The following is a 27913-nucleotide window of genomic DNA, read 5'->3' as shown; positions in this document are numbered from 1 at the left end:
ACTTGTAAATGGTAACGTGTTGTTCTCCAATGCTTAGAAAGAAAGATATGAAATGGGGAATATGATCATTTGCCAAGCAAAAGAAATATATCATGGAATACTTATGAAAGAAAGCAATTAAAACTTTTAAGCGAGACGATTTATTCACAAGGTGATCTCTCAAAACCAAATGAACTGTGACAGGACCACCCTCCCTCCCTCGTTCCTAAGTTGACACAGGATTCAAGTTTTCCATAGCTTCAGCCTCAGAAAATTCATGGAGGACGACGGGTTTTTCAAGCACGTCACTTACAGTAGATGATAACTCGTGTGAAGTAAACCCATCGTCCTTCAAGTAAAACAGATACAATACTTTGGCCATTTTCCAGAACAAATCCTTGCAAGCTCTTGGAATTGTGCTACCTTCTTCCTGCAAAACCAGTCTCAGAAGCTCTCTTCTGTTTTCCTCAATGACATCCTTCATCTCCTGAATGACATCTTCCTCAGCAACATCCCCACCCCGTTGAGCAACCAGCAAAGTGAATGCATTCAATTTCCCTTGGGCAGATTCCCTCTGCAAGAAAGACAACACATCAGCCACTTTCAAACTCTTTAAACCATTTCAACTCACATTTGAACTCACAAGTAAAAAACCCGTAATTGATTTTATTGATATCTCCTTTAGGATCAAGGAGAATCAATCTACATATCTTAGCTACAGGCTTTGAATATTTGACTCCATGTCAACATTCATCTTCATATGTGGTGAGTTTTGATTATTTTTGTTTTTGTTTTTTTTTTTTGAGACATCAAAAGTTTCTGTGAGTTGGGTCTCCAAACTCATCAAGGCCAAGATATGCTTCCAAACTCAAAATATTTATAGAGATACTAACAGATCACCCACCAATAAGGTTCCCATATTGATAGCATGGTTTAAATTCATAATATTGTGTATTATGAGTCAAATATTTTATTAACTGGATAACTGGATCAGCCTTTATCGGTTGAGCTTTGATTATTTTATCAATATCTCTAACAGAAGACATGCAAATGCAAGTACAGATTTTCTCCATTTAATGCGAAAAAATAATTTATTCCGGGTAAATTCCAGCACCTGGTCAATTTAGACCGTTTAGATGTTTCTTTTATGAGTAAATTCCTCCATTTGATTGTCATTTCCTCTTAATTAAAATCTGTTCAAAATGATTGTCATTTCCTCTTGAAATTGAGAAGATGCTTAGAAATGGGACGACACACCTTATAGCCATTGAAATCATTAAGGAGGCGCCCAGAAGTGCTCATTAGCTCATACAGTCTATGGTATTCAGGGTTTTCAGCCAAATCAGTTGGAAGCTTATGCCCCACAAGATAGAGTGTTGGAAGCACAATCGGTCCCAAGGCAAAAGATACATATGCATTTTCCATATATTCATCAATTGTTGGAACATGCTTGTTTTTCGACCACTGAGCTTCCTTCAACATCGATCGCATCAAATCCAACCACTGCAAACCAAACAAGTTGATTCATCAACATTGAAGTCAAATAGGAAAGGTGACAAATTATGGTTTCATTGACATTCAGAAGAAAACGTCATTGTTTAAAGGACTGTGCTTGAACATTATTCAGTTTCATAATGTTTCTTTCTATTTGATGGTCAAATGGAACAAAACAGTTTTGGAAGTTGAAACATCCAATCGGCTGGTATTAAGCTGTAAAAGATACCAGCACTTGAAATTATTAAAAGAATACTACAAATATATCATCAGAAAGGTGAAGACTTATCTCACAATTTTTTTAACATGGTCTGTTGCATTATGTTCTTGGCACTTTAATGAATTCTCCCCAATCTCACAAATTGTGTCCCGAACTGCGGAAAATATTATGCTGACGGACTCGGAACAAGAAACACTGCTGAGATCTACATCCCACCTGCAGTTAAATTTTCATAACATGATTGTGTGAAGAGAGGCTATATGACAGGTCTTGATGAAATAATGCAATGACAAGCTTTTTAGTTTAAAAATGAAAATACCTCTCCACCAGCCGAATTAGTTGCACTAACTCCTCTTCAGAACCACCAACATCAAAGAAATCATCAACAACTGTTGTGAGCACCCCATTTTTTGCCCATGCTATGCGGGCATCAGAAAGTTCAGGGTAGAAAATTGTTGCTGCACTGGTGAAGTAACAATAGCCTAATTTCTGCCTTGCAAATTTGAGTTTGTCTAGCCTGCTATCCACTACCCACCTGCATGTGTTAAATTACATTCAGATCACACCTGAAGAAATCAAAACAGACTAAAATCCTATTTTAGTCTTCCTAAGATGAGCAAATTATCAATTAGCTCCCACAATTTTTTTTTTGTTTTTTTTTTATATCAATGGAAATCGAATTGGAGTACTAAAATGATGCCAAATATTTCTTGACAGCAAATCAATACACGAGTCTCATCTTTTAAGGACAACAAAAGGGGTTCCAGTCAATCAGAAATGTACCCTAGTTAAAATTGGAGCAAGCACAACTAGTTGTATTTGTATGAACAAAAGAAGCAAAGCAGAAGGCAAGATTCAGGAAGATGTATAAAAAATCAGCCATGGCTTACATTCCAGAATCACCAACCACACATGAGTATGCAATGGAGAAAATTTTTGTGATATTCCAGTGGGGGAAGCTTTATTGAAAACAAAGAAGATTTGTACCTTGCAAGTTGTTTAAATTCTTCATGATGTATTGATTGGCAGATATTGAAGTCTTCTGCAGCCATCTTTAAAAAATCTTCATTTGCAAGATTTAAAGATCTGGATTATGCCAACCAGTATTAATTTGAGCACAGGATAGAGAGTGGAAGGAAGGCAAGCTAAGAAAATTGAAGAAAATAGTGGAAGCCCACCTATATGAAGTTTTTAAAATCCTTGTATCTTCCAAATTATAATGGTCTATGGATGCTCTGTTTAACAAGCGCTCCAACTTCTTATGATGAGGAAATTTAAGCTCATCATTGACCTAATGTTAGAAAAGATAGCAGTTTTCAGCATGCATAATAAGACTGCAGAAAAACATGGGACTACATTATAGAAGATGTTAGCTTAAGAAACTACCTCTTGTTCAACATGACTAAAAAGTCTATCAACGCGTACTTGGAAAGGTGATAATTCCTGCTTCAAGAGATGTCTTGTCCAGGCATTTTGTTTCACCAGAACTTCTTCACCTGGATGTATCATGATTTGTGAAGCTTTATATAGCTCTAAAACAGCACCAACATCCTTCAAGTATCCTTTCAAGGAGTCAGGAAATTTATCTTTGGAATATTGATTAAATGGATCTACAAAGAGAACATATTAATGAACTTCTCATCTTTCTTCGACCAAGAGCTCTTCTAAACAACAAACATGATAAATCAAACAACCTGAAGACACATCATATCCGTTCATTCGTAATAAACGAAATGCCAGTGCACAGCAAGTGGGGTCTAAGAATATTTCTTCATCTCCATCAATCCAGTATCTGCATATTCTCATATCCAGCAGTTTTAATGGTAAAAAACAGGAAGCTTTCTCTATTTTGATGGTATCTGAGTATCACTACTTTCATCTCATATGGAAAACAACTTCCTTGGTTAGTCTTATAATCTACAATAACTGACATGTTACCTTAGGAGGTGCATGCATTTAAAAATGTTTTATTACCTGTATGTTTCATCTAATACACTTTGAATTTCCTTGCTGAAATGATAATCAATGCCCAACCTCTCAAGACTGTCAACCATGCAAAGACGAGCATATATGTCCAAAGGGTAAACTGTTGGAACTGTGAGTTTACAAAATCGTCCAGTCAATGCATGATTAGCATTATTAGAAAGAAATCACACAAATAAATCAGAGAAACAAACCAGCGTTTCCAAACTGCTCTAAAACTGATCGAAGGTAAATAAGACAGTCATCATTCTTATAGTGTTGAAAAACTGCTGCCGTGGTAGCAGGTGAGTTAAACAAAGATCCATTCTTCCTTTGATACTTCATGACCATTTGCCAGTCCTGATTTTTCCCAATGCCTTCTGAAACATATGCTAGATATGCTCTCCACCCATCTGAATTGCTTTGATAACCTCTATTCAAGACAAATAGACCACAAGTAGTCAGTTTGGTGCATTTCAGTAAATTGAAGGTCTCCTACCCTTAAACTCTTTACAACTATAACATGGTGAATAGATTGAGGAAAGGAATCTCCACTATTCAAGCATCCACAAATAACACCTAAATAGGCAAAATTTCAAATAATAAATACAAGCAAACCAGAGAATCACCGTCTAAGTTCCAACTCTCTGTTGTGAATGAGTCCTTCTAAACTTGTTGATCCAAGACAAAGATTTATGCCCAAACTTTGGGCTGACTTGAGAAGGGAAGGAAAAATTACATCAAATCCAATAGGAGAGTGTTGCTTCTCATCAATGACTGAAGCAATGTTTGACTCAATAAATTGAAGACCTGCAAGAAAAATGAAAAAATGTTGTTATTTTGAAAGAATAAAACAAAACGCATTACTATAACAGCAAACATAGAAATCAAACTGCATGCTAGAAGCCATAAATACCTCTGATAGTCTGCTCTTCACCAACATCCCATTGCTTCAGAGCAAGGACACAAGCTAAGGTTGATAAGAGAGCATCTTTGAATAACAATGGATGGCGACCAGGAAGACCCCATGAACCATCAAATTGTTGATTCTCCAATAACCAATTCAAACACTCAGGGAAAAAAGGCACATTAGGAGAATTCATGGAAGGAATCATAGCTACCCAAGCTGTATCATATGAGGAAATTGAAAGTTCAACCTTATTGAACATCTTCTTGATTCTTTCTTTAGCCCCCTCAAGGCGCTGTATGCAATAAAAGCCAAATTTTCATTTTGTTGTTAGTCCTCAGTTCTCACATAAAGATATCCCGAAAAAGAGAAGCACAAAATATGCAAATCATACCAAAGCGTTGCTGTTCATATTTTTCTTCAAATTTGATGTAGCTGGCAAAGAAGCTGCTGGAAGAGAAGTCACATGAGGCTTTCAAAGAAGAATTCATTGTTTTCACATGTGCATAGAAAACATGATGAAATGGGGGCACAGCGGCTCATTTGGCATGCGTGATGAAATGGAACAATGTAATGAAACAGAAATAGTGATTTTAAAAATATAAAGATAATCTTGGTTTCCTTATTTTATTAGGGCTTATTTGGTGCTCATGATGAAATGGAACAGTAGGATAGAACAGAAATAGTTATTTTAAAAATATACAAATGATCTTGGTGTCCTTATTTTAATACTTTAAAAGAAAAAAAAAAGATAAAATAAAGAGAGAAGAAAAGGAAGGAAGAAGAGATTCCCTTCCCCCTATTCCTCTCTTTACCAGCCAAGACATGAGTCCATCAATGACAGTCACCCAAGAAATCCCTTTAGCTTGCATGTGGAATTTAACAGGATTTTAATGGCGTTAAAATAAAGGATTACGATGATTGAAATTAGGGAAAACATCTAAGGAATGTACTTAGGCATTGAGACGAGAGACTCCACTATTTTGACATGCTAAAAGTGAAACACGAGTACTGTGCATGTTTTTAGTTATTGAGTATTGACTTAACAGGAGATAGCAATCACGCAGAAAGAGGTTTGGAAACCACCCCAGATCAGAAAATTGAGACGGAACAAGAAAAAAAATAGCAAAGGAAAGGCAGAGGCGGGGGATTAATTAACGTGTATGTGAATGCCTATAGCGATAACTAAGATGTTGAGTATACTGAAGTAAATGATGGCAGGAAAAAGAAAAACAATAGCAAAGAAGCAATCTGGTCGCAGAAAACCCCTCGAATATTCGATTGAGAAAGTTGGTGACAGAAAATGCCAAAACCTGTTAAGTTTTGAAACTTTACCGAACGCATGCAATGGAAGATGAGAACATTAGAACATTCTGGGCATCTAGAATCAACAGAAAATAAGAAGGAAAGCAAAAGGAAAAACTCAAATTCCCTCCTCTAGAAGCAAAAGGTGGCATAGACCTTCAAAATACAGAAGCAGAGGCAAAAAAATAAAAACAAAAAAACTACATGCAGAAGGGGAAGAAAATGAAAACCTGAAGCTGAAGTGACACTCAGAGGTGCAATGGTGCGTGTGAGAGACATTTTCGTTTCTCAGATTCCCAGAAATCGGAGAAAATATTCTTCAAAATGAAGCTCTCACAGAATCCCCAACCGCAGAGTCAGGGGTGATCGACTCAGGCCGCATGAGCATTATTTATATGCGCACACGCACACTTTTTTCACGGACCCACTCAGTACGGAATATATCAAGTGTACATTACAACACTCTGTGGGCGTACACATGAATGTATGAAAGCATAGTTATAATTTGCAAATTTTATAATTAGATCCTTCTATTTATTCTCTATCTTAACTTTTTATAAACTATAAATAATGTCTTTAAGAAAAAAATTAAATTAAATTATGAAACTATATTATCGTAGTAAAGATAACAAAATTAAATAAGAATATCTTATATTACTAACTAACTAGCAGTCAAAAATAAAATCAAGTATAAGCTAAATAACCAAAAAAATTCATACATGTCATCTTGTTGTAATAATAAATAAAAAAAATGAACGAGTTAATTTAGCGTTACTAACTAATCATCTGACCAAGATGACAATAAGTAAGCAAGGGGGAAAAAACTGAAATTCAAATGAATCTCCTACATTTATTAAAGTGAATGCAGTCCCAAATGTTCATGTTTTTGTGTTACTATGTCTTTTTATATAATGAACACATTAATTTGAATGCCAAAGGCCACATTACAATTTATGGTATGTCTGTATAGTGGTACATTGTATGTGTTAATGAAGGAAGGCAGTGTTGCACCCCAAAAATGCAATGCGGACAGCGTGCGATAGGAGGTTTCGGCCTTTGCAATGGGAACCAGTTGGAATGAGGAGTCGTCACCAAAATTTTGAGGTAAATCTTGAAAAACCGTTTAAAGGAGGATAAGGATGGTCTATGAAAATAGAAAGTAGGTTTGAGAGTCGATTGAGTGTGGAAAAGGTGTTAGGCATCCCACAACACCCGTTCATCAAAACGATTACCTGAAGTTTGTTGTGCTTTATTAATCTAGTTTTAAAATTATTTTAATTATCCCTTTTATATTTATATGTTTGATATAAAAATGATAAGAATTAAGTGAGAAATATTTATTTATTTACAAGGAAGGACTTAACTCAGAATCCAACTCTAAGACCTACGTACCCTGTAATGGAGATCAAAGTTCACGTAATTTAGGCTTGAAAGTTATTAGTGAAAATATTTTTTTGAACACAAATTAATTAAAAATAATTTATCATTTTGCAAATAAAACAATTTCTGAAATTTTGATATGTGTGTTTTAAATTGCAAAAGTAATTTAATTTTAATTATTTTCTTAATTTTTTAAATTTTTGGAATAAAGGAAAGAAAAGAGTTTTAAAATTAATTTTTTTAATATTTCATGATTGGAAATTTAATTGCTATACCTGCGGAGCTTTATTGGCTCATACAATAATGTAATGGTTTTAAATATCTACAGAGATTCTAAAATTTCACACAATAAAAGAGTTTAACAACTTAATTTATTTATATTTTTAAGTGTTAGTAATAATTTGTTTAAGCATGTATATATATGTTTTTAAAGAACTTTAATCATCATACCTGCAAAGCCTTATTAGCTTATACGGTAATATGATTATCCTCAATATCTCCAGAGATTTCAAAATCTCACACGATAAAAGAATTAAATTTATTTAAATATATTTTAAATTTAATTAATTTAATATATAATTTATATATTTCTTTAAAAAACTTAATCATTATATCTACAGAGTTTTATTGACTCATACGATAATACGATGATCTTAGAAGTCTACGGAGATTCAAAAACCTCACGTGACTAAAAGATATAATCGGTAAATGTGATTACAATTTAAATACATTAATTTAGTTAATTAATTTTTTAAATTGTGTATTATATGATTATTTACAAAAATTATTTATTTAAAATTGAGAATCACTATATCTATGAGGACTTATTATTCCACACGATGATGTGATTAATTTAAGTTTTTATGAAGATTCTTGAAATCTCACAAGGAATTTAAATAAATTATTAATTTAGATTATAAAAAAGAGAGTTAATTTTTATGATGGGCCTTTGAAACCTATATTAACATATAAGTTTTACTCTCATATCTGTGAAACCTTATTAAGTTACATGATACGAGATTATCCTGAATATCTGCAGAGATTCAAAGTCTCACACGATAAAAGGATTAAATAGTATTCACTTTGAATATATTTTAATGTATAATTATATAACGCATATTTTTTACTATAAAAATTTTAATCATTATACATGCAAAGCCTTATTGACTCATGCGGTAGTACAATTATTTTAAAGGTTTGCATAGTTTCAAAAATCTCATATGATCAAAATATCTAATTAGAAAATGTGATTATAATTCAAATTTATTAACTTAATTAATTAATATTATAAAAATGTTTATTATTTTATTTACAAAAATTCATTTATTTATTTTCCATACAAATTGTGAATCACAATATCTGCGAGGATTTATTATCCTACATAATAAGATAATTAATTTAATTCTTTACGAAGATTCTTAAAATTTCACGTGAGACTTAAATATTTATTATAAAAAAAATTAATTTTAATAATGGGCCTTCGGAATCTATATAAATACCTACAAGATTGATTCTTATACCTTTGAAATCTTATTAATTTACACGATATAAAATTATTTTAAATGCCTACGGAGATTCTTAGAACCTCACACCAAAAATAGATAATTAAAATATTTATATTTAGAATTGGTACATAATATTATGGTTGGCTAAATAATTTATGCAATAAAGGCAATGGAAAGAATAAATTAATTTGATAATTCACTATTCTTTCAACTTGAGGATATATTTCAAAAAAAAATTAGATTTGGCATAAACTTTTATCAAGATTATAACTACAATAGACACGGCTCCAAACCACAATCAAGCTCACAAATTATTAATAATATTTTCATCAGGCTCTCTCTCTCTCTCTCTCTTTTTTATCTGACACCTCTCAGGTATGTTCTCAATCCTATATAAAAAAATATTTAATTTTTAAATTTTTTAATCCCTAAACATACATCTGGATTGGTCCATACTCTTAATATCTATCAATATATATATATATATATATGGATGTTAATGAATCCAGATTAAAGGAGATGATATGATTTAAATATTACCTGAGCAACCTGTGATTTTAAACATGCATTCTTCTTCCTTCTCCTCTCTTCCTTAGAGATACTATCATATTCACCGCTGCTAGCATCACTAGATTTTGATGACTGTTTCTTTGCCTTTTTCTTGGATTTCTTCTCTTTCCTTCTATCATGGTCAACCAAGTCAGAGTGAGCATGCTTCCTATGCTTCCTGTGAGCTCTTCTACTGGATTTCTTATACTCATTGTCATTGTCATAATCCAAGTCAGAGCCAGATCAATTTTTATATTTTGTAGCCTTCAACTTCCTCTCTTTAGTTTCAGCATCAACTTTGGCCTTAGTAGCAGCTTCCAGCTTTTGCTCCCACTTCAAAGGAGCCTCCTTTCTATCCATAATTCTCTTCTCTCCTTCCTCAATTTCTTTTTTCCTATGTAGCTTCTTCTCTCTCTTCTGCATTCGTTCTCGTCTCTTCTTCATGTTGCCTCTGTGTTTTTTCTCAGTCTCTTCCTTCCTTGCTTTTCTTCTCCTTTTTCATTTTTCTCTCGTCCATTTTTTTTCTCGTAATCTTTCCTTCTATGCTCAATTTTCTACTTCGTTTTCTCATCCCTGTTTCTCCCTCTTAGTCTCTCTCTTCTCTTCCACGTTTTTCTTCTCCTTTTCCATTTTTCTCTTGTCTGTTTTTTTCTCGTGCTCTTTCCTTTTGTGCTCTGTTTTCTGCTCTGTTTTCTCATCTCTGTGTCTCCCTCTCGGTCTCTCCCTTCTCTTCGTCTCTATTTTGACATGCCTTTTAAAGCAAAAGCAGGGAAAAGTTTGCGTGTGACTAGAGAGCTTACGTGCTTCACCTTTCTTGCTCTGCTCTGCAACGCATGCATGCATCTGATCTCCTTCTACGTTTTTTTGTTTTTCTCTGTGTGTTTTTGACTTTCTCTGCTACATGTGGCCGAGATTTCTTACATCTGCAGAAGCTTTTCCCTATTTTTTTTTTCATTTTTGGCTTTCTTTTCTGTGTGTTTCGTGTGTGCTCCTTCTGCTTTTCTAGTCCGTTACTCTAGTTTTCATCTCTGTGCATTCACGTGTTTTGCTTCCTTTTTTTTTTTCTTCTATCGCATCTGGTCCTTTAGCTTTCTTTTTGTGTGTGATTTCCTATCCTTGTGTGTATGGTGTTCGACCAAGCACCAAGCTTTGGAACCGATGAGCTAAGATTTAACCTATCAGTTTATATATATATATTTTTTTAAGGAAAAAAAACTATAATTCTTTCTTCACTTTTTTACTTTTTAATCCTTTTTATTAATTTAAAAATTAGAAGAAAAAAAAGACAAAAAAATCTGATTTTGAATTAACCAAGCATATATTTTTTTTTTGGAAAGATAACAAAATTTGAAGGAAGAAATTTAAAAGAAGTTAACTCTCAAAGATTAGTTCCTAATATCTTAAATGGTTGGGATAATTTTGGAGATTTTTTTTTGGAGATTTTTTTAAAGATTTAAGTAAAGTTTTTTTAAAGTTTGTTAAAATTATTATTACTTTTTTTAAAATATAATCCTAAAAAGGATTAAATTTTATTTTTATATTTTTAGTTATTTATTATTATTTTTATTAAATTAAAAAAAATACTTGGACAAAATACATTATTCACAGGCAGTGATTTATTAATTGGAGTTAATCATATTATAAATTATAAATGCATTTGCAATGTATCGAAAGATTGTTAGAATTAAAAACAATTATCACCTACTCCCTTTATTAAAAAAATGTAAGGCAATTGTAATTGAATCTTACATTCAATAAAGTAGTTACCTACTTTCAAACTAATCCTATCTTTTTATATTTATTTTTATTAAATACCCTATAATAAATATAAAATCATTCATCAATAGAGCATTTTTTTTTAAAAAAAGGCAATAATTGCACCTTAAAAAACTAAAAATGCCTTATATTTTTGAATATTCAATTACTCAAAAAATACTTTACATTTTTAAATGGAGGGAGTATTTATTTTTATGTGAATTTTTATTTTTGAATTTTTTTTATGGTTAATTTAATACTCCTTCGTGTCCTTAATTTAATGTGAAGTTAATTAACTTTATGCTTATCAAAAAATGATGGCTATATCTTTAAATTTGTTTAAAAAAAATGCGTAACTTTTTCATTTTATCCCCTTTTTTGCAATTGATAACCACAGTAAATTGTTATCTACCAATCCAAATGAAAATAAATAAACAAGGAGTAAACTTTCAAAAGAATTAATTAATCTAATTTTTTCTTATATTTAAAAAAAACTTTCAAATTTTGTCTTATATTAAGGATTGGAGACAGTATACTAGAATGTGTGGTGTAAGCCATATAATTTATTTTTTTTATTACAATAAAACATTGATTCTATAGTTAGAAAGGAACACATTTTAAAAGTAAATTAAAAGGAATATATTTATCTTCCCTATTCCTTGATGTTTCAAAAACTAGATTGGAGGAAAAGTTAACAAGTTACGGTTTTCATAATTTAATCAATTACATTGGTGGTTAAATCATTCATGTAATAATTAATATAATACATAAACATTAAAAAATACTAACAATATGATTCTCTATTCAGAGTAGTTTAGTTATAGTATGTTGCATTTCAATTTTCTCATTCTTTTTCATATGTATATTTTTTATTACCTTATTTGTCCTTTTAAAGAGTTTTTTTATTTCTCTATACTTCATTCATATAATGCCAATAAACAAATCATGCAATCAAAATTTTATTATAAGATATTGATATTTTTTTTCTTTTTTTTTCCACCATCAATAAAATTGACTCCTATTTTAGCAAAAAAAGTTGGTATTGATGTTTTTAAATAAAATAAAATTTTTATTACTAAATAAAAGTAAAAAAAAAAAATTAAAATGATCCAACCGTTCCACCATTGTCCATTTCATCTCAATTCCAATCTTATCAAAATTGCCTAATCTTAAACAAGTCAATTTTTAAAATAGATTAATGAATCAAATCAAATAACTTTTTATATTCGAGTGACAATTCAATTAACTCAACTATCTAAATTGGTATAAGCTTTAAAATATTGATATTTTTAAATGCTGCACACTTTTAAGGATATGCCCCCCACTATTAAAGGTATATTGAACTCTAAGTAATGTATTTTGATAATAAAATTAAAGAGTGAATTATTTAATTCAGCCTTTTTATGATAATGCCTTTTTATATTTTAAGATATAAGCAACCTTCTTTTGAAAAAATGGGAAGTATATTGTTCATCTAAAATAAAATATATTTTTGGAAGGTACATGATAGATTTTTAAAAAAAGATACACGAAAAACTTGTATAATTTTAATAAATATTAGGGAAAGTAATTAGTATACTATGCTTTTTAATTTTATCCATAAGAAGCTTGTGGAGTCATTGAAACTAAAGTCTAAAGCTAAAGAGAATGTTGAAAACAAAAAGAAAAAGCATAAAGAGAATGTTAGTGCATGTACCCGACAAATTGAGATCTTTTAGTATTTTTAATAAAATTTAAATACACACATAATTTAGAGTGATTATATTTATCAAATAAATATCTGCATGGTCAGGGCAAAATTATGAGATGAGACTAAAAAAATGGGACTTGAAATGCAAGTGATGAAAATATTATTTTATTAATTAAAAATAAACATTATCACCGAGGACAGGAAGGAATTACATTAGCTTAAAATCACTCAAAAAAGACACCAACCTGGTATCGATTATATCTTAGACATACCCAACAAACCCAAGCATTAGTAACTTTGAAAAATTAACCTATTGTTACATAATAACTTATCTTATTACTTTAATCAATGTACTGATATTGAAAATCAAACTGGTCAAAACACTTGTTTGGGTTAATAATCAAATCATAATCAAATCTAGTAAAATATTTTATTGAATTGATGACATACTAGTTTAACGGTGTATTAGTTCAATTAAGTGAGTTGACTTGAATTTTATGCTTATGATTTAATAAAGATTAAATTTAGGTAAAAGTATTTCAATTAAATATTCTTATATTTAATCATTTTTTATTTTATTAGTTTCATAATGTATAAAACATTCAAATAATCTATTGTGAAAAAAATAACAATATCAATGTGTTATCCACTTGCTATCACTTAGAGAAAAATACATGTTCTTCTATTTAAGTGTGAGTTTAAACTTCGTAAATGGACAAAAAAATGTCGGTATTCCTACTTTTAATATCATGATAATAAAATTTGATATCTTCAATTCAAATCTTGATTTATTATATTATAAAAAAATTAATTCATTTCACTAGACACATATTTCATTAGTGCACCAACAATTTTTCTATAGGAAACATCTTCGATATCATGAAATGATAATTAGTTAATTGATTAATTTTTTCTAAAATTTGTGAAGGAGATTAATGAATCGACATCATGAGAAATACAATATTCAATGCTAACTTCACAATTAAAAAATAAAGTAGCAGAAAATGAAAATTATCAATGAAAACTCAACAATCAACATCCAACGAATAATGAAACGAGGAAGCGGGTCATGCTTCTCGTGAATAGATTTTTTTGACCTCAAATTTTATTCGATAGATTCAGTGTGTGCTAATTGTTACATTATTTCTATAAATATTGCTTACGACTATTCGCACGCCCGGATGTTTCCGTATAAAATATTGATTGGTCATCCCAACAAAAAAAAAAGAACACTGTTTTTATTTAATCACACGGTCATTCAAAAAAAAAATAAATAAATAAATCACACGGATGCTTTATATAATAAGATCCCGAACAATATTTTTATCCAAATTCATAATATGTCATTTTTAAATTTATATTTTTATTAAACCAAAATGTTTCACGCGCGGGCTGCCGCATAATTCATTAAATCATGCTACAAATATATTGTTTTCAAGATAAATATATAATTCTCAGGCAGATGTAGATAATTCATTTAAGTCTCTTATTTTTTTTTTATCTAACTGAGGTGTGTTTTCTTATACTTTTTGCCATTTTTTTTTTATTAATCATGTGGGATGTTGTTTGTTGCTAAAAAATTTAAAATGAAAGCCCATTCATATGGATAGATGCTAAAAGCCAGATCAATTATTAAATTAATTATGGTACTGATTCAAAAGTTACTAGTAAAAACTGAAGTTAAATCATGGTCACAATTCCATATGAGGCTTCCAATGCGCTAAGCGCTCTCCTCGCTAGCTCGCCTACATGAACACAGGCATCCAGTGTCCCGCACAGAAGCATTTACAAATGATGCAGCTTCCTTCGCGCCTGATAAAGTCCCTTTCATTTTCTTCATTACCAGCTACGCCTACCCTTCAAGACATTGCTTACCAGCAACCAAAAGTTCCAATCTCTATTTCTCAGGTTTTTTTGGATTCTGTTTTGTGGGAGATAGCTGCAATTCTGCTCATTTATTTATGGGGTTTGATTTGTACCACTTGCTTGAGTTTTTTGTGATATTTTAATACACATAGCTTCTGAACTTTTTTTATCCAGTTTTGAGGTCCACTATGTCTCAAAATGAAGAATATTTGATGAACATGATTTCCCCTCTCAACTTATTTATGACTGGAATTTATCACGGGCCTGGAAGAGATTGTGTTGGATTCCAGTTCTTTTGACATTTTAGGAATTAAACATGTTAAGAAGTTTATTGCTGTTGTTTCCATGCCTCTGGAAGCCTTAGCTTAGTTGAACTTCGACAATAGGCAGAAAAATCCCGTTTGCTGAAGCAGCCTTTCGCATAATTTTGCCCCTTCTGGGAATATAATTTCTGGATGGTGTCAGCAGCATTTAGCATGAGTGGCATTTCACCGTTGTAGGGTAAGAAATAGTTGTAGTGCCAGTGACGTAATGGGTACAAGTATAATTGCGATAATTCATTTTCTCTTCTATTATTATTTTAGCTTAAATTGAATTTGAAAGTCAGTATTAAAGCACACCATCATTGAGTCTTTTAACACCATATTTTGTAAGTCTCTTTCTTTACCAATGCATAAATAAAATGAGTTTCTGTCTGTAGCATTTATGTCCCCTGGCTTGGTTGCTTGTGCTTAAGATGATACCAAGTGAAATAAGTCTTCTTTAACTAAAATTCAGGGGTAGTTATCCGCAGTTAATTTATGCAAGGGATATGGGGGAGTAATACTTTTTTAAACTTACGGGAACTATTCATGAATGATTTGACTTTAGCAGGTATTGCAAAGGTTGTACTGAAAAAGGGTAAGTCACAGCTCTTTAAGGATGGAAATCCAATGGTTTACAGTGGAGCTGTTGATAGAATAATTGGAAGACCGCCTCCTAAGACTGGAGATATTGTTCTGGTGGCTGATGGCACTGAGAAGCCAATTGGGTGGGGCATGTACAATTCAGCTTCTATGTTCTGTGTTCGGCTCATGCAGTTTGAAGATGAAGCTACTAGGTTATATATGAGTCCTTTCTGTTTCAATTCAGCCCCTTGATCAGGCCTCTGAGCTGTGTTGTTGATCTTACAGTGACCCATCGTGTGCTTTGAACATCAAGAAATTGCTTGAAACAAGAATAGCTTCAGCCATTGAATTGCGTGAAAGGTTGGGTCTTCCTTCAGCACAGACAAACGCATATCGTCTAATTAATAGTGAAGGGGATAGGTGAGCTTCAGTGATGGTTCATTCTCTATTTAGGTATTAGACTTAAGGATAAAGTATGTTACATCTTAATTCAACAATTACCATCGGTATTTTCCAGCCATTTAAAAGTGTACACTAATAGATGAATTTCATGATTTACCATTCAAACTAACCAACTTGATGAAAATTAAAGTATTATATTGCTGTTAGAGCAATTTTAAGAGTAGATGATTTGTTTCTTTCCATATAACAGCCTGATAATATTAATATTTCTTGTGCATGACATGCAACATGTGAATTGTCCTTTTTCTGTGAATGTCTTCATTTGTGGGGTTTCTTTTTTTGAGTAGGTCCAATCAAATCTAATAACTTATTTTCAAGAAGGTTGTATGCAAGAACTTGAGTTATATTTCACTAGTTCCTTGCAGATTATCAGGATTGATCATCGACATCTTTGGAGATGTAGCTGTAATAGCATCATCTGCTGCTTGGGTTGAGAAGTACAGAGCAGAGATAGAGGCATGCATCTGTAAAATTGATGGTATCAATCACATAAATTGGCGACCATCTCTTGATATCTTAAGGAAGAAGGCATGGATGTGTCCAATTTGAAGGAAATTCATTCATCTACCAGTCCTGAAAGGTCAAAGGTGGACATTCTGGTCATAAGCATCCAAAGTTCACATTGTTCTGCTTGTCAGTGCGGGTTGATTATTTTACAGCAACGATGTCCTGACAAACGATACTTCTACTCCAGCGTCCATCTGTTTGTTACAACTTGCTATTAAGTGACAAGTGCAAAGTAAACCTTGCCAGTCTCTTGCATCCCCACAGGGCCAAAAAAACAAAAAAAAAAAATCCAGATGTTCTTTTTTCATGTATCATTTAATTTTATGACCTTAAGTATACTGATACCTGATCTAATATTCTAACTGATACCTGATCTAATATTTCAATGCTTAGTGATTCCTGACTTATGTTTTTATGTTTGGCATGCTTGTCATATTGAAACTTAGGGGTGTGGGATCCTTATGGTGTGTTGTTCCTCTGTCAGATTATGGAAAACGGAATTTCATATGCAATTTCTCTCCAGGGTCAGAAGACAGGATTTTATGCAGATCAGCGTGAGAACCGCCACTTTGTATCAAGAATTTCAGGTGGACAGAAGGTTCTTGATATTTGCTGCTATAGTGGTGGTTTTGCTCTAAATGCCATACGTGGAGGTGCTGTGAGTGTTACTGGTATGTAAAGTGGCAAGATGGCCCACTGACTTATGATTCTAATTTTGAAAATGTGATCCTGTGGGAAGGATTGATAATGAGTAAACTTCTTCCCTTTGCTCAAAGTCCTTCAGATGTTGCTCTGAATTTCATCTGAGGTGAATTTTTCTCCATGTTTCATTGTAACTTATTCTTGGATAAAGTTCTTTGCAAGATGCACTTGCATGCCTAGGTAGATGTTGACTCCAAAAGACAGGACTGGATTTATTTTAAAGTGCCTCACTGTTTCTACATTTTGTCAGGTGTTGACACATCACTGGCGGCTTTGGAGCTTGCTAAAGAAAATGTTGTACTTAACAATATGGATCCTGAAAGCATATCATTTTTGAGAGAAGATGCAACGGCATTTATGAAGAGTGCTCTCTCAAGAAATGAATCATGGGATATTATCATCATTGATCCTCCTAAACTAGCACCATCAAAGAAGGTATTGACTATTGCAACAAAGGAATATAAATGTCGCAATATAAGTTGACAAAAGGGCTTCTGTTATCTCTAATCAGAGATAAAGAAACCTAAGTGAAGCAAATTGATCTTAACTTGCATTAGGATTTTTAACATGAGATGTTTTTGGATGCGACAATAATAGTATTGCATTTAATAAATACTTAGCTAACCCTTATCAAAATCACTCCAGAAACTATGCACGTCATTCCAATGTTATTCATCTTTTTTCCCATCGTAAAGATATAAATGTTTTTGCATGGTGGGTAAAATCTTCTCTTCTTTTGTTAAGAAATATGGTGTTCATCTCTATCTGAATATCGCATTAACGTGACGTTATGTGTCAGGTTCTGCATAGTGCATCAGGCATGTACAGAAATATGAACTCATTGGCTATGAAACTAACAAAAAGAGGCGGCCTTCTAATGACTTGTTCTTGTTCAGGAGCTGTAGCCCAAAGTGGAATATTTTTGCGGATTCTTCAGGTACTAACCTATATCCTTTGACTCTGATAGGCTTTATTGCTTTATCATCCTTGATTACAGAAATATAATTTAAATTTAAGACATAAAAAGTGTATGGTTTTGGTTCTGCTGTAGTTTATATAAACTGGGAATATGTGATATCAGTAACAAAAATTAAAAGGAAAATCACATATAAGGACCTCTGAAATATCGCAAATAACCAATCAAGACCATGAAATTGTGAAATTAAATTTTATGATCATGGTCCCTTTTTATAGTTTTAAAAATAATATTTTGACTAATGCCCCTATCTAAAATGCCAACTTAAAATTCATTAGTGCTGAAATCATTTTAGTTGGGCTAGAAATTTAGTTGAAGGGGGTTATGAAATCATTTGAAAATGTTTTTACTCTCAGACTTGCAAACTTGGTCACCAGGCAGGGAAATTTTAGTCAAATTATTGTTCTTAAAACTACAAAAAAAGACTGATCCTAAAGTTCTATTTCATAATTTCATGGTTTTGATTGATTATTTGTGAAAATCAAAGGTCCTTTATTTGTGATCTTTCCAAAAATAAATGATACAAGTGCTTTAGAAGTATGTCCCATAAAAATGCCTCGCATAGTTATATATTATACATCATTTGGCTTGATATAAACATGTTTTGCTACATTACATTGTAAAAATCAGTTAAAGTTGCCTGTCAGTAGAAAGTCAATTAAAAACAATATATATATATATATATATATTCTTTCAAAAGCAAATTTGTTTCTCGTTAGGGCGCAGCATCCATGGCAGAGAGAAAAATCACTGTTCTAAGACAGGCTGGAGCAGCTTGTGATCATCCTGTGGACCCATCTTACCCAGAAGGTGCATACCTTTCCAACATCCTACTACGAGTACTGTGAGGATGGTGCATAAGAGGTTCATTCACTCGATTGCTTCCACGTAGTTCTGTATGTATTGTAATTTGGAAAATTGCTCAATATCTCAGGCACAAAATTGTGCTTTTCTCAAACTAACTTAAAAGGCAAAGATTTTCATTGATTCTTATAGCTCGCAAGCAAAGCAATGTAATGTGTGGTTAGAAGGCCTATTGCAGTTTCAAATGCTAGGGTTATTAATTTTTTGGAACTATACTGTAATGGAATTCTCTGTTAACTAGAATCACTCCTGTACAAATGTATGCACGATTGAAACATTTTCAAACAATCCAATTTCATTATCAAGATTTTTCTTTGGTACACATAAGAGGCATGAGCCCAAAATAAAATAAAGATTACAACTGTGATGTGGAGTACTAGTCTCAACTAGAGGACGTAATTCAGATCCATTCAGCTTATTCATATTGGACTTAAAATATCCGAATGTATAAAAAAGTTCATATGTCAAGTCTACCTCTAACATTAGGCTTTTTGGTTTATTCAATTCGGTTTGAATACTCGAATTGTTAAATTTTTTTGAGTTTATTTTAATCTTTGCCCTAAAAACTTGAGAATTTTTAGGCAACATGATAATATAAAAGTAAATGAAGTGACCTTTCCTATGTGAAACAAAGCATTAAAAGGGTAAAATAAAAGTAAATGAAGTGACCTTTTGTGTTTAAAACAACTAGTTATTGAAACATTGAAACTTTGTTTAGGAGTGTGTAAACTAAGAGCTTGAAAGAGGATTTGTGAGTGCAAAGTGAAGGTTGAATTAAAGGTTAATTTTATTTTATTAATTAAAAAAATTTAAGTATTCTAGCTAAACATAATCCGGTTCAAGTTTTGTCCAAATTTCTTCAAACCCATTTGAACGGTAAAAAAAAAAAAAATTAAACTTACTAGCTCTAAAATTTTTTAAACTTATTTGAACTAGCTCATCATGTGACTTAAGCTCAAATTACCAATCCTAGTCTCAACTATGGAGTGGTTTCCATTTGCTTTGGCATGATGTCTTCTTAACGACTCACCTAAAGATGTTCGATGTATTCACTATTTTGCACATTTGCACATCATATAATCAAATTATTTAGTACCGGGTCTTTTTGGATTCTGACCTCCTTAGCGGAAACTTCCCTCCACATTATCTAGAATGTTAGGTCTTAGAATTGCAATTTCTACTGCTTATTCCCTTTTAAGTCAGTTGAATTTAAATAAAAAATCAGCATGATAAATACACAAGAGTTATAGAAATGTGTAAAGCGTTGTGTCACAAGATTTTTCAGGTATTTAATCTCTGAAGGGGCCTTTCAGATGACATGTGGCAGAAGTGGCGAATCATCCAAGAACATGTTTTCCCAAGTTGTACGAGAAGCGACTGTAAGTATAACACATCGAATTCTATTTTCTACGTACAAGTTTTTTTTATCATCCAAGAAACGGGGGGGAAATACAATGCAAGAAGGGGGGAAAAATACAATATAATTTCTTAAGAGCGACTAGTACACAGTAACATAGATATACAAAATTACACCAGCCACGGTAAAAATACACTAGCGCCTTGGAGCCTGTTCAACCAAGTACAGTTTCTCTTGGCTTTAGTGCCCTCCTGGATTTCTATTCCAAGATAAATATGAAGGATCTCCAAGTTGCCTACATAGACACATAAAAGATCAGAAACACTTAAAAAGATATGTCAAGTTTGACATGAACTGGAAAGATAAATGAAAACAAAACATATATTTGCCTACTAATAACCATAACCAGAATACTACGTGCAGATTTCTTTGTTTTTTTCCCCTTTTTTTTTTATTATCCTCAACTAATTTACCCCAAGTCCATACTACAAGGGCAAGCGATTACAACAAAAAGACGCAATTTTGGCAAGCAACAACAACTTGACAATGTACAATTACAAATGCATGATTCTCAATTTTGCATACCCCTTCATAATCAATTCTGGCTCCTAAACTCACTTTTGAAAAAAAAACCACCCAAGCACCCCATTTTTTCACAAACTACTTTTAGGCTCTAAAACTCCATTGTGGGAGAAGCTATTGGAAGCTCCCTTTGATAATTATTTTGAAACTCTATCTAATAATCAATTTTACCCAACTAAAATCCAAACACACGCCAAATCAACTAATATCATCATGCTAGTTTTGGAGTTTAGAAGGGAATATGCAGCAGAAGTTGGAAACTCTTAAGACCTAATATTCAAATTAATCTGGAGAAAATCCACTAAGTTGGTCAGAAACCAAAAAGGTCCAGTACTAAATTTTGCCTATTTGACAGGTTAATGTGGGGACTCAAAAACAGCCAAACCCCGAAATTAATTTACGTGGGAGCAAGTAGTTGGGGATTTAAGTATTTACCTTGGCTTGATAAAATATACAATGGTGAAAGACAAAGCCAAGAAGAAGCACAATCCTCCAACAGTGAGATAAGCAATACCGAGGAAGTCATTCTTTCCACCAAGCCAGCTAGTAGTTGACAGCACAAGCTTCTTTTTGCCATTAAAGCTGTATGTGTTGTAGTTGTTTTCCAGTATCACTTGAATGGAATCACCAACATTCAGATCTGTCTCTATCTTTCCATACAACTTCCTAAAAGTTGGCAATGCAGCAGTCCGCATCCACACAATAAGATCTTCCTGCTCACTTAACTGTTTCATAAAAAGTATTCAAGAAAATAAGCAACTTATCTCTTTGATGCAAGCTACCAATTGAGAAACTCAAGATTAATCACATGATGATAATAGGATATACCGGAAGTAAAAAGGATAGGAGTTATCTGTAATTCAGTCTATATAAATGGTTTCCAAATAATTCCTGCAAATGCCTTTATTTTAAGATTGGACTCATCAAAGTCAAAATGCATGGGTGACTTGTTGGATAAAAGGAGCAGTAAAGCACTACAGGATTGCCATTTGAATGAGCAATTCTATGATTTTTCATTCATCATTATTTTAATAAGGACATAGTGCTCTTAGAATAGAGATTAGCAAATGTCTCAAAAGATGGAAGATATGCAAACACTCCGCATTTTATAAGTCAAGACAGACAAGATATTTGTCCAGTGCAAATTATCATCTCAAGAAAGGACTGATCAAAACTATTACCAGTATAGATAACTGCATTGAATATTGATAGGACTCCAGTATCCATTTCAAACTTTAAGCGTTTCTAAAACTTCAATTTAAAGTTATACGACAACTTGACAAGTATAACAAGAAGAAGAAAAGTAATCATAGTATTAATAGCAATAAGCACAATCAAAAGGTCCAGCGGCAGATAGCCTGCACCACTAAAAGCAAAGTCAAAATACCAAATCGTATCCTTAAAGTAATTTATGATCACTATTGACTTGCACTAAGCTTTTGAATCATGATGCCTTGAGCTGGAATATCTCTATCTGATGCCATATAATAGCCTATATGCTGATCCAATATAACTATATAATAATGTGGAATTCCATTAAAAAGCTTTTAGAATTTTCGTCAATCTCTTTCTTTCAAATCAAAAGGTGATCAGGTGCTAACATTATAGTAAAAACACAAAAGGAATGAATACCCAAAATGCAAGGCATCATGCATCATTACACTGCCCATTCACCATTCTAATAAAGCAACAAAAAATAGACACATACAAGCTTTACACACAAACAAACAAATGCAAGAATGGTCAAAGTCTAAATTTGCAATATGCATATTAAAACAACTTTAAATCACAGTACAGAATCTTGTAAAGAGACAAAGTGCATATCCACATTGATGCTTGATTCAGTCAAAACATGAGTTCAAATAAAGACTTACTGGTATAGTTTCATCAAGACTTGCACCACCTACAAGTGCAGTACTATTCTTGATGTTATTGGGGAAGTTTTTGGGGAAAACATCTTTTCCAAATTTGTGCTCTCTGTCACTCTTCCAAGAGATGCCTTTCTTATTCACAGTCAAATTCCTGTTGTTCAAGGAGAAACTATACGTGTCGTTGAATAAACTCCAAGCTATGAGACCACAAGGCACAATTGCCGATCCATTAAACATATCTTCAGGCTTACAATCACTTGTAGAGCTCTGTTTTTTAGAATCTCTTAACTGCTCATCACTTCGGCTTTTAACATACCTGGATAATTCAAAATTGCCATAAACAAGAACATTGATTTAATTAACATCATGTCTCACTACTAAGAGGGAAATTTTAAGACAGAAACTGATTAATTTTGTCAAAGCCACCAAATTTACAAACTACCATAAAGATAAGATAAATACACAGACAATATATAATGTGGCACATGGGACAAGAAAAAGACCATCTCATGCAAATAGACTCTTCATTTTCAACAGAGTCAGAGCCTAAGATTGACAGAAGCTTTATAAACAAAAAAGGTAACAACTACAGTAGCTTTTACAATACCCACTTTCTCTTCCCCTCAAAATGTTTGGCTGGAGGGGAGGGGAACGGAGGGAAAGGATTTTAATGGAGGGGAGGGAAGAGAGAGTAGGAATCCCCCCAATTTAGGAGGGGGGTTTGGAGGAGAGGCGAGGGAAAATTCATTAAAAAAAATTTCCCTCCTCTCCCCTCCATTTTTTTCCATCCAAACAGTGCTATTGTTCCATTCAGAAATAAATCATCAAAGGGAAAAACTTTGAACATAAAAAACACGAGCATGTGGTTTAAATAAACAAATAGAATGGGCAAACATGTAGCACAACTTGATCAAATTTGTTCTCATAAGTTATATATATCTTTTCGCCCCTAACCTACCTACACTTATGCTGCATGAGTCACAATAAAAATGCTGGAAATTTTCACCCAAAAAACCCACAAAATTAGAGTGGCAAAAACGATAAAAAGCTGGAATTGTCAAGGACAGTTGTAAAAAGCTGGGCCAGGAAATTCTTATTCATTATATATGCCATACATGAAGATAAGATAATTCAGGTACACACCGTCGATGATTCTGGTAGAAGTTGTCCAGCTGATAGTAAACATAAATAGGTGACTTCATACGTTTTTTCACCTTATCATAAGAAAAATTAAAAAGAAAAACATTATGGTGTGAACGACATTACTGAGAACAGACTGAACAGTCTGACAATGATCAAACAATTAAAAAGAGAAATTTCTACCATGGATACTTACTTGTAGAGTCCGGTTGCATGTTTTATCAGCAGAGCTCTGGATGAAAGCTACCTTGTCAGTATAATTACTTGGCACGCATTCAGACTCATACCTATCAACAATTTCAACAACCTGCAGAAAAAAGAAAATCATAGTCAGCATTAAATCAGACTGAACGTAAAAATTCAAAGCATAATTGCACTTGAGCATACATCTCGTGAAGCAAATAGGGAAGCAACTCCAATAGGGATGAAGACAACACTGACAAGCAAGAATGCTGAAATCACCTGCACAAATTGTTTAGAATCAAATAAAGATCCTGTTCAGACAATAGCTTTTTCGTCTAGTCACAAATATCATTGTGGGCAATTCATAAAAATAGGCAGTTTTACCGCTTTTGGCGTAAGAATTGGCTTGCATGCTGGAAGCTCTTGCTGTGTAAACTTTGAATCTGAAAGGGGTAAAAATTTTTGCAAGGTATCTCTTGTCAGTAAAGTTTACATGACAAAAATGCATTTGTTGTTTAAGTAGAATGTGCTAAGCAACTACAAAGAGCTCCACAACCAAGTGAAGAAGCCATATACAAGTCAAATGAAAATCAATATAATGTCAACTCTACAGAAAACCACAGTGAAAATTAGCATAACAAATAGGGACTTCCAAGTACCGGAATTCATTACAGAAAAGAACTATTCTCGTATCCACAAGTTCATCATATGTTTCCCATCAATAGTCTAAATAACCAAATCTATGCCTAAACCATCGGATCAACCAATTACATAATCATAAAACACAAAATAAGTATGGCTGCTCACAGATTCTCGGGGAAAAAACGAATAATAAGGAGAAAAGGCGTAGGAGTACATGAGGTTGCTATGGGAGTGAGAAGAAACAGACTTCATACTGTGACGTTGTAGTAGTTTTTTGCTGCGAATCTTTTATTCAATTGTAAACAAAAAAATAGGGACTTCCATATAATTAAAAACCTTGATATATTAGAGCTTGATCAACAGTTTCAGGCGTCTCAATGTTATGCACTAACTGCTACCATGGCTTATGCCCAAAAAAGGCCACGACCCTACTCTTTTCAACAATCCAAAAATGCATTTTAAGTGATATATACAAGACACACATCAAGAAAACATAATTACATCACAAAGACAGATATGCTAATTTTGGGCAACTGCAAATTAAGCTGAAAAAAAGCAAGATATATGATCAGAAATCAGAAATTACACTTGGGTCGCTTGGTCTGTCTTCTTGCAGTAGTTGAATCAGTAGATCCATTAACTCCTGAGCTCGACGACGCCATTCTCGAATCCGTCTCGGAATCCCTCAAAGATTTCTCCTTTTTGAAAACCCTTTGATTCAAAAGAAAACCCACCTGAGCCGGAAAAGAATCGAAGAAGACGATGACAGTGAAGGTGAAAGAATTAAGAGATGTGAATTAAAGAAACCCTTGAAATTTGGGAAAGTAAATAGAGATATTTGATTATAATGTCGCCGGCTTATAGGAGAGGAAGGTGGGTTTCTTTAGGACGGTATGATTTTGACTTCCTTTACAGATAAAGAAACGGAGCAGGATGGTTCCTGTGGCTGCCGGTCACCCGGTTCCTATCTAGAAAACGAAGAAAGAGCGTAAAGACCAAACTAGAGAGACCAAAGACAAGTCAAACTAATACAAAGCAATTACACGGTTTGGACTTTGGACCCAGTTTTTATGTTTTAAACAACTTTTTCTTTCATTATATAGTGATTTTGAAATGTTCATAATATAAGGAGAAAATCTAGTTGACAATCCAAAAAATTCTTGATGAGAGTACGAAAGGTGAAAGGCCCAAAAGGAAGAAGTCACTTCCGAGATATCTTATCAAAATCCCGAGGCTCATTGAATAATGGGTAAAATAATAAATTTAGTTATATATTATTTTTAAAAAGCATATGATAATTTAAATTATTAAATAGTACAAAATAAATTATAAACTTTTAAAAATGGAACATCAATAGCTCATCATTAACTTTAGTTAACGAACGTTATGTGAAGCCTATAATAACATGTGGTACGATATGTCAGCATGTTAAATGTGTAAATTTAGCCACGAATTAGTTTGAGGAGCATTGGATAACCTCCACTATAAAAAAAACGAACCATCTAACACATTTTTTTAATTTTTTATCAAACACCATTTATTTTCATACTTATCAAACATACAAAAAGCATTAATCTCTCAAAATTCCTTACCTTCATTCTCAATATCAGCTCTAGAAGAAGAGGTTCAATGAGTTCTTATCTGAAAAAATTCAAAAAGATAATGCCAAATAAGTAAAAGCTTGATTTTACTACATATGAGAGAAGCTTGATTCTAACTTAATTTAGTCACGAATTATTTTTTTCTACTTTATTAGCATTATTTTTGTGAATATTTTCAAATAAGAACTCTTTGAACTTTTTCTTTTTGAGCTGAGATTAAGAACGAAAGCAAAAAGATTTAAGAGATTAATGCTTTATGGGCCTCATAAGTAAAAAAATAAATGATGTTCAGTCAACATGAGAGAAAGGTGTTGGACGATCCTTTTTTTACAGTAGACCTTACTCAGTACTCCTTGAAAAATAATTTGTAACTAAATTTGTACCCTTACCATGCTAAAGTGTCATGCCATGTGTCATTATGGGTTTCACATAAACATCCGTCAGTTGAAGTTAACGGCAGGCTATTAGATGCTTAATTTTTAAAAGTTCGTGATTTATTTTTTACCATATGATAATTTAAGCTACTAGATGTTTCTTGAAAAATAGTATGTGGCCAAATTTACACTTTTGTTCTTGAATAATCATTGATTTTTTTGCTTTCATATCATTAATCACTAAATTCAATGTTTTAGGGTTTTTTTTTTATATAAAAATGTTTTAGGATTTGGCTTTGCATGATATTGCTTTTTGAAAAATAGTATGTGACTAAATTTATACTTTTGCCCTCGAATAATCACTGATTTTTTTGCTTTCATATCATTAATCACTAAATTCAATGTTTTAGGGTTTTTTTTAATAAAAATGTTTTAGGGTTTGGCTTTGCATGATATTGCAGTTTTTCTGTCTTAAATGGGACAAGCCTAAGATCTTTGTAATGATTGAAATTTTTTTGTAATTAAGCAGCGTTCTTTTTCTGTAATCATTAATTGCAAAGTGTATTTATAAAAGAAGATGATGAGTATAAAACAAAAGAAAATAAAAATAAAATTTCGTTAAATTATGTAAATAATAATTTACTCTCTTAAAATATTATAATATCAATAAAGTTTTTAGAAATCTCTTTATTAATAATTTTTTTAGAGAAAAATAATTTTATTTTTATTGACCAATTATAATTTTTTATTCAATTATTGTGATTATTTAAAAAAATTATAATTTTTAAAACAAAAGTTGTTAATGAAATTTGTTATTTTGAAAACTTATTTTTAATAATAAAAATTTCACTTGATAAATTGTGTTTTTTTGTTCAACTCTTGTGATCCATAGAGCAAAAGTTGTTATTTCTTAAATAAAATTTGTAATTAAGGCTTATTTTTCAATAATAGAATTACACTTGACAAGTTATAATTTTTTATTCAATTTTTGTGATTTACAAAATAAACATTATGATTCTATAAACAAAAATTATTATTGAATCTTATTATTTTTCATAAAGATAAAGTGATCTTTTTCCTAAGAAAGTTATTGACAAAGAGATCTATAAAAATTTCATTGGTATTATGACATTTTAAGGGATCAAATTATCAT

The 27913-nt window shown here is 32.2% G+C and overlaps 3 protein-coding genes across 4 annotated transcripts; 1 reads left to right on the top strand and 2 right to left on the bottom strand.

Annotated features, from left to right (window-relative positions):
* Window positions 1–98: 98 nt before the first annotated feature.
* LOC129314362 (ent-kaurene synthase, chloroplastic) lies at window positions 99–6221 on the bottom strand. Of its 2 annotated transcripts, none has more exons than XM_054957789.1 (14): window positions 6098–6221; window positions 4957–5009; window positions 4572–4857; window positions 4285–4465; window positions 3871–4088; window positions 3668–3788; window positions 3388–3485; window positions 3080–3303; window positions 2872–2984; window positions 2681–2779; window positions 2013–2228; window positions 1768–1909; window positions 1237–1482; window positions 99–553 (listed from the first exon to the last, which is right to left on the bottom strand). In XM_054957789.1, the coding sequence occupies exons 1-14, from the start codon at window positions 6144–6146 to the stop codon at window positions 206–208; spliced, it is 2394 nt and encodes a 797-aa protein (XP_054813764.1). In that variant the 5' UTR covers window positions 6147–6221; the 3' UTR covers window positions 99–205. The 2 variants fall into 2 exon arrangements, with proteins under 2 accessions (XP_054813764.1, XP_054813763.1); XM_054957788.1 differs by having other exon boundaries at window positions 4957–5012; window positions 6098–6216.
* An 8240-nt stretch (window positions 6222–14461) lies between these two features.
* On the top strand, window positions 14462–19317 carry LOC129313129 (uncharacterized). Its single transcript, XM_054956045.1, is given in 9 exon segments — window positions 14462–14634; window positions 15486–15711; window positions 15785–15919; window positions 16327–16472; window positions 16475–16548; window positions 16953–17139; window positions 17421–17605; window positions 17970–18107; window positions 18866–19317. Coding segments are annotated over 9 exon segments (1359 nt in total). The 5' UTR covers window positions 14462–14495; the 3' UTR covers window positions 18995–19317.
* A 1014-nt stretch (window positions 19318–20331) lies between these two features.
* On the bottom strand, window positions 20332–25780 carry LOC129313130 (ALA-interacting subunit 3-like). The gene is made up of 8 exons (XM_054956046.1): window positions 25372–25780; window positions 24528–24586; window positions 24348–24422; window positions 24157–24267; window positions 23964–24034; window positions 22824–23136; window positions 21385–21674; window positions 20332–20662 (listed from the first exon to the last, which is right to left on the bottom strand). Exons 1-8 carry the CDS (start codon window positions 25445–25447, stop codon window positions 20608–20610), a joined length of 1050 nt encoding a protein of 349 aa, XP_054812021.1. The 5' UTR covers window positions 25448–25780; the 3' UTR covers window positions 20332–20607.
* Window positions 25781–27913: the final 2133 nt, after the last annotated feature.

The sequence above is a fragment of the Prosopis cineraria genome, unplaced genomic scaffold (genome assembly GCF_029017545.1).
Source record: "Prosopis cineraria cultivar Desert tree isolate PC_DT_omini unplaced genomic scaffold, ASM2901754v1 PC6, whole genome shotgun sequence".
Classification (NCBI taxonomy): Eukaryota; Viridiplantae; Streptophyta; class Magnoliopsida; order Fabales; family Fabaceae; genus Prosopis; species Prosopis cineraria.
Note: the sequence above shows the minus strand (reverse complement) of the source record. Positions and strands in the feature narration are given on the sequence as shown.

What these genes read in the sequence shown, in the direction of transcription:
- LOC129314362 (XM_054957788.1), bottom strand. Translation starts at nt 6,146, where the DNA reads ATGTCTCTCACACGCACCATTGCACCTCTGAGTGTCACTTCAGCTTCA. An exon ending in GAGTGTCACTTCAGCTTCAG is followed by an intron (nt 5,013 to 6,097) that starts GTTTTCATTTTC and finishes CTTCTCTTCCAG; the next exon opens with CAGCTTCTTTGCCAGCTACA. An exon ending in TTAGTCATGTTGAACAAGAG is followed by an intron (nt 2,985 to 3,079) that starts GTAGTTTCTTAA and finishes TTCTAACATTAG; the next exon opens with GTCAATGATGAGCTTAAATT.
- LOC129313130 (XM_054956046.1), bottom strand. Translation starts at nt 25,447, where the DNA reads ATGGCGTCGTCGAGCTCAGGAGTTAATGGATCTACTGATTCAACTACT. An exon ending in CAATTCTTACGCCAAAAGCG is followed by an intron (nt 24,423 to 24,527) that starts GTAAAACTGCCT and finishes CAATTTGTGCAG; the next exon opens with GTGATTTCAGCATTCTTGCT. An exon ending in GTATATTTTATCAAGCCAAG is followed by an intron (nt 20,663 to 21,384) that starts GTAAATACTTAA and finishes GTGTCTATGTAG; the next exon opens with GCAACTTGGAGATCCTTCAT.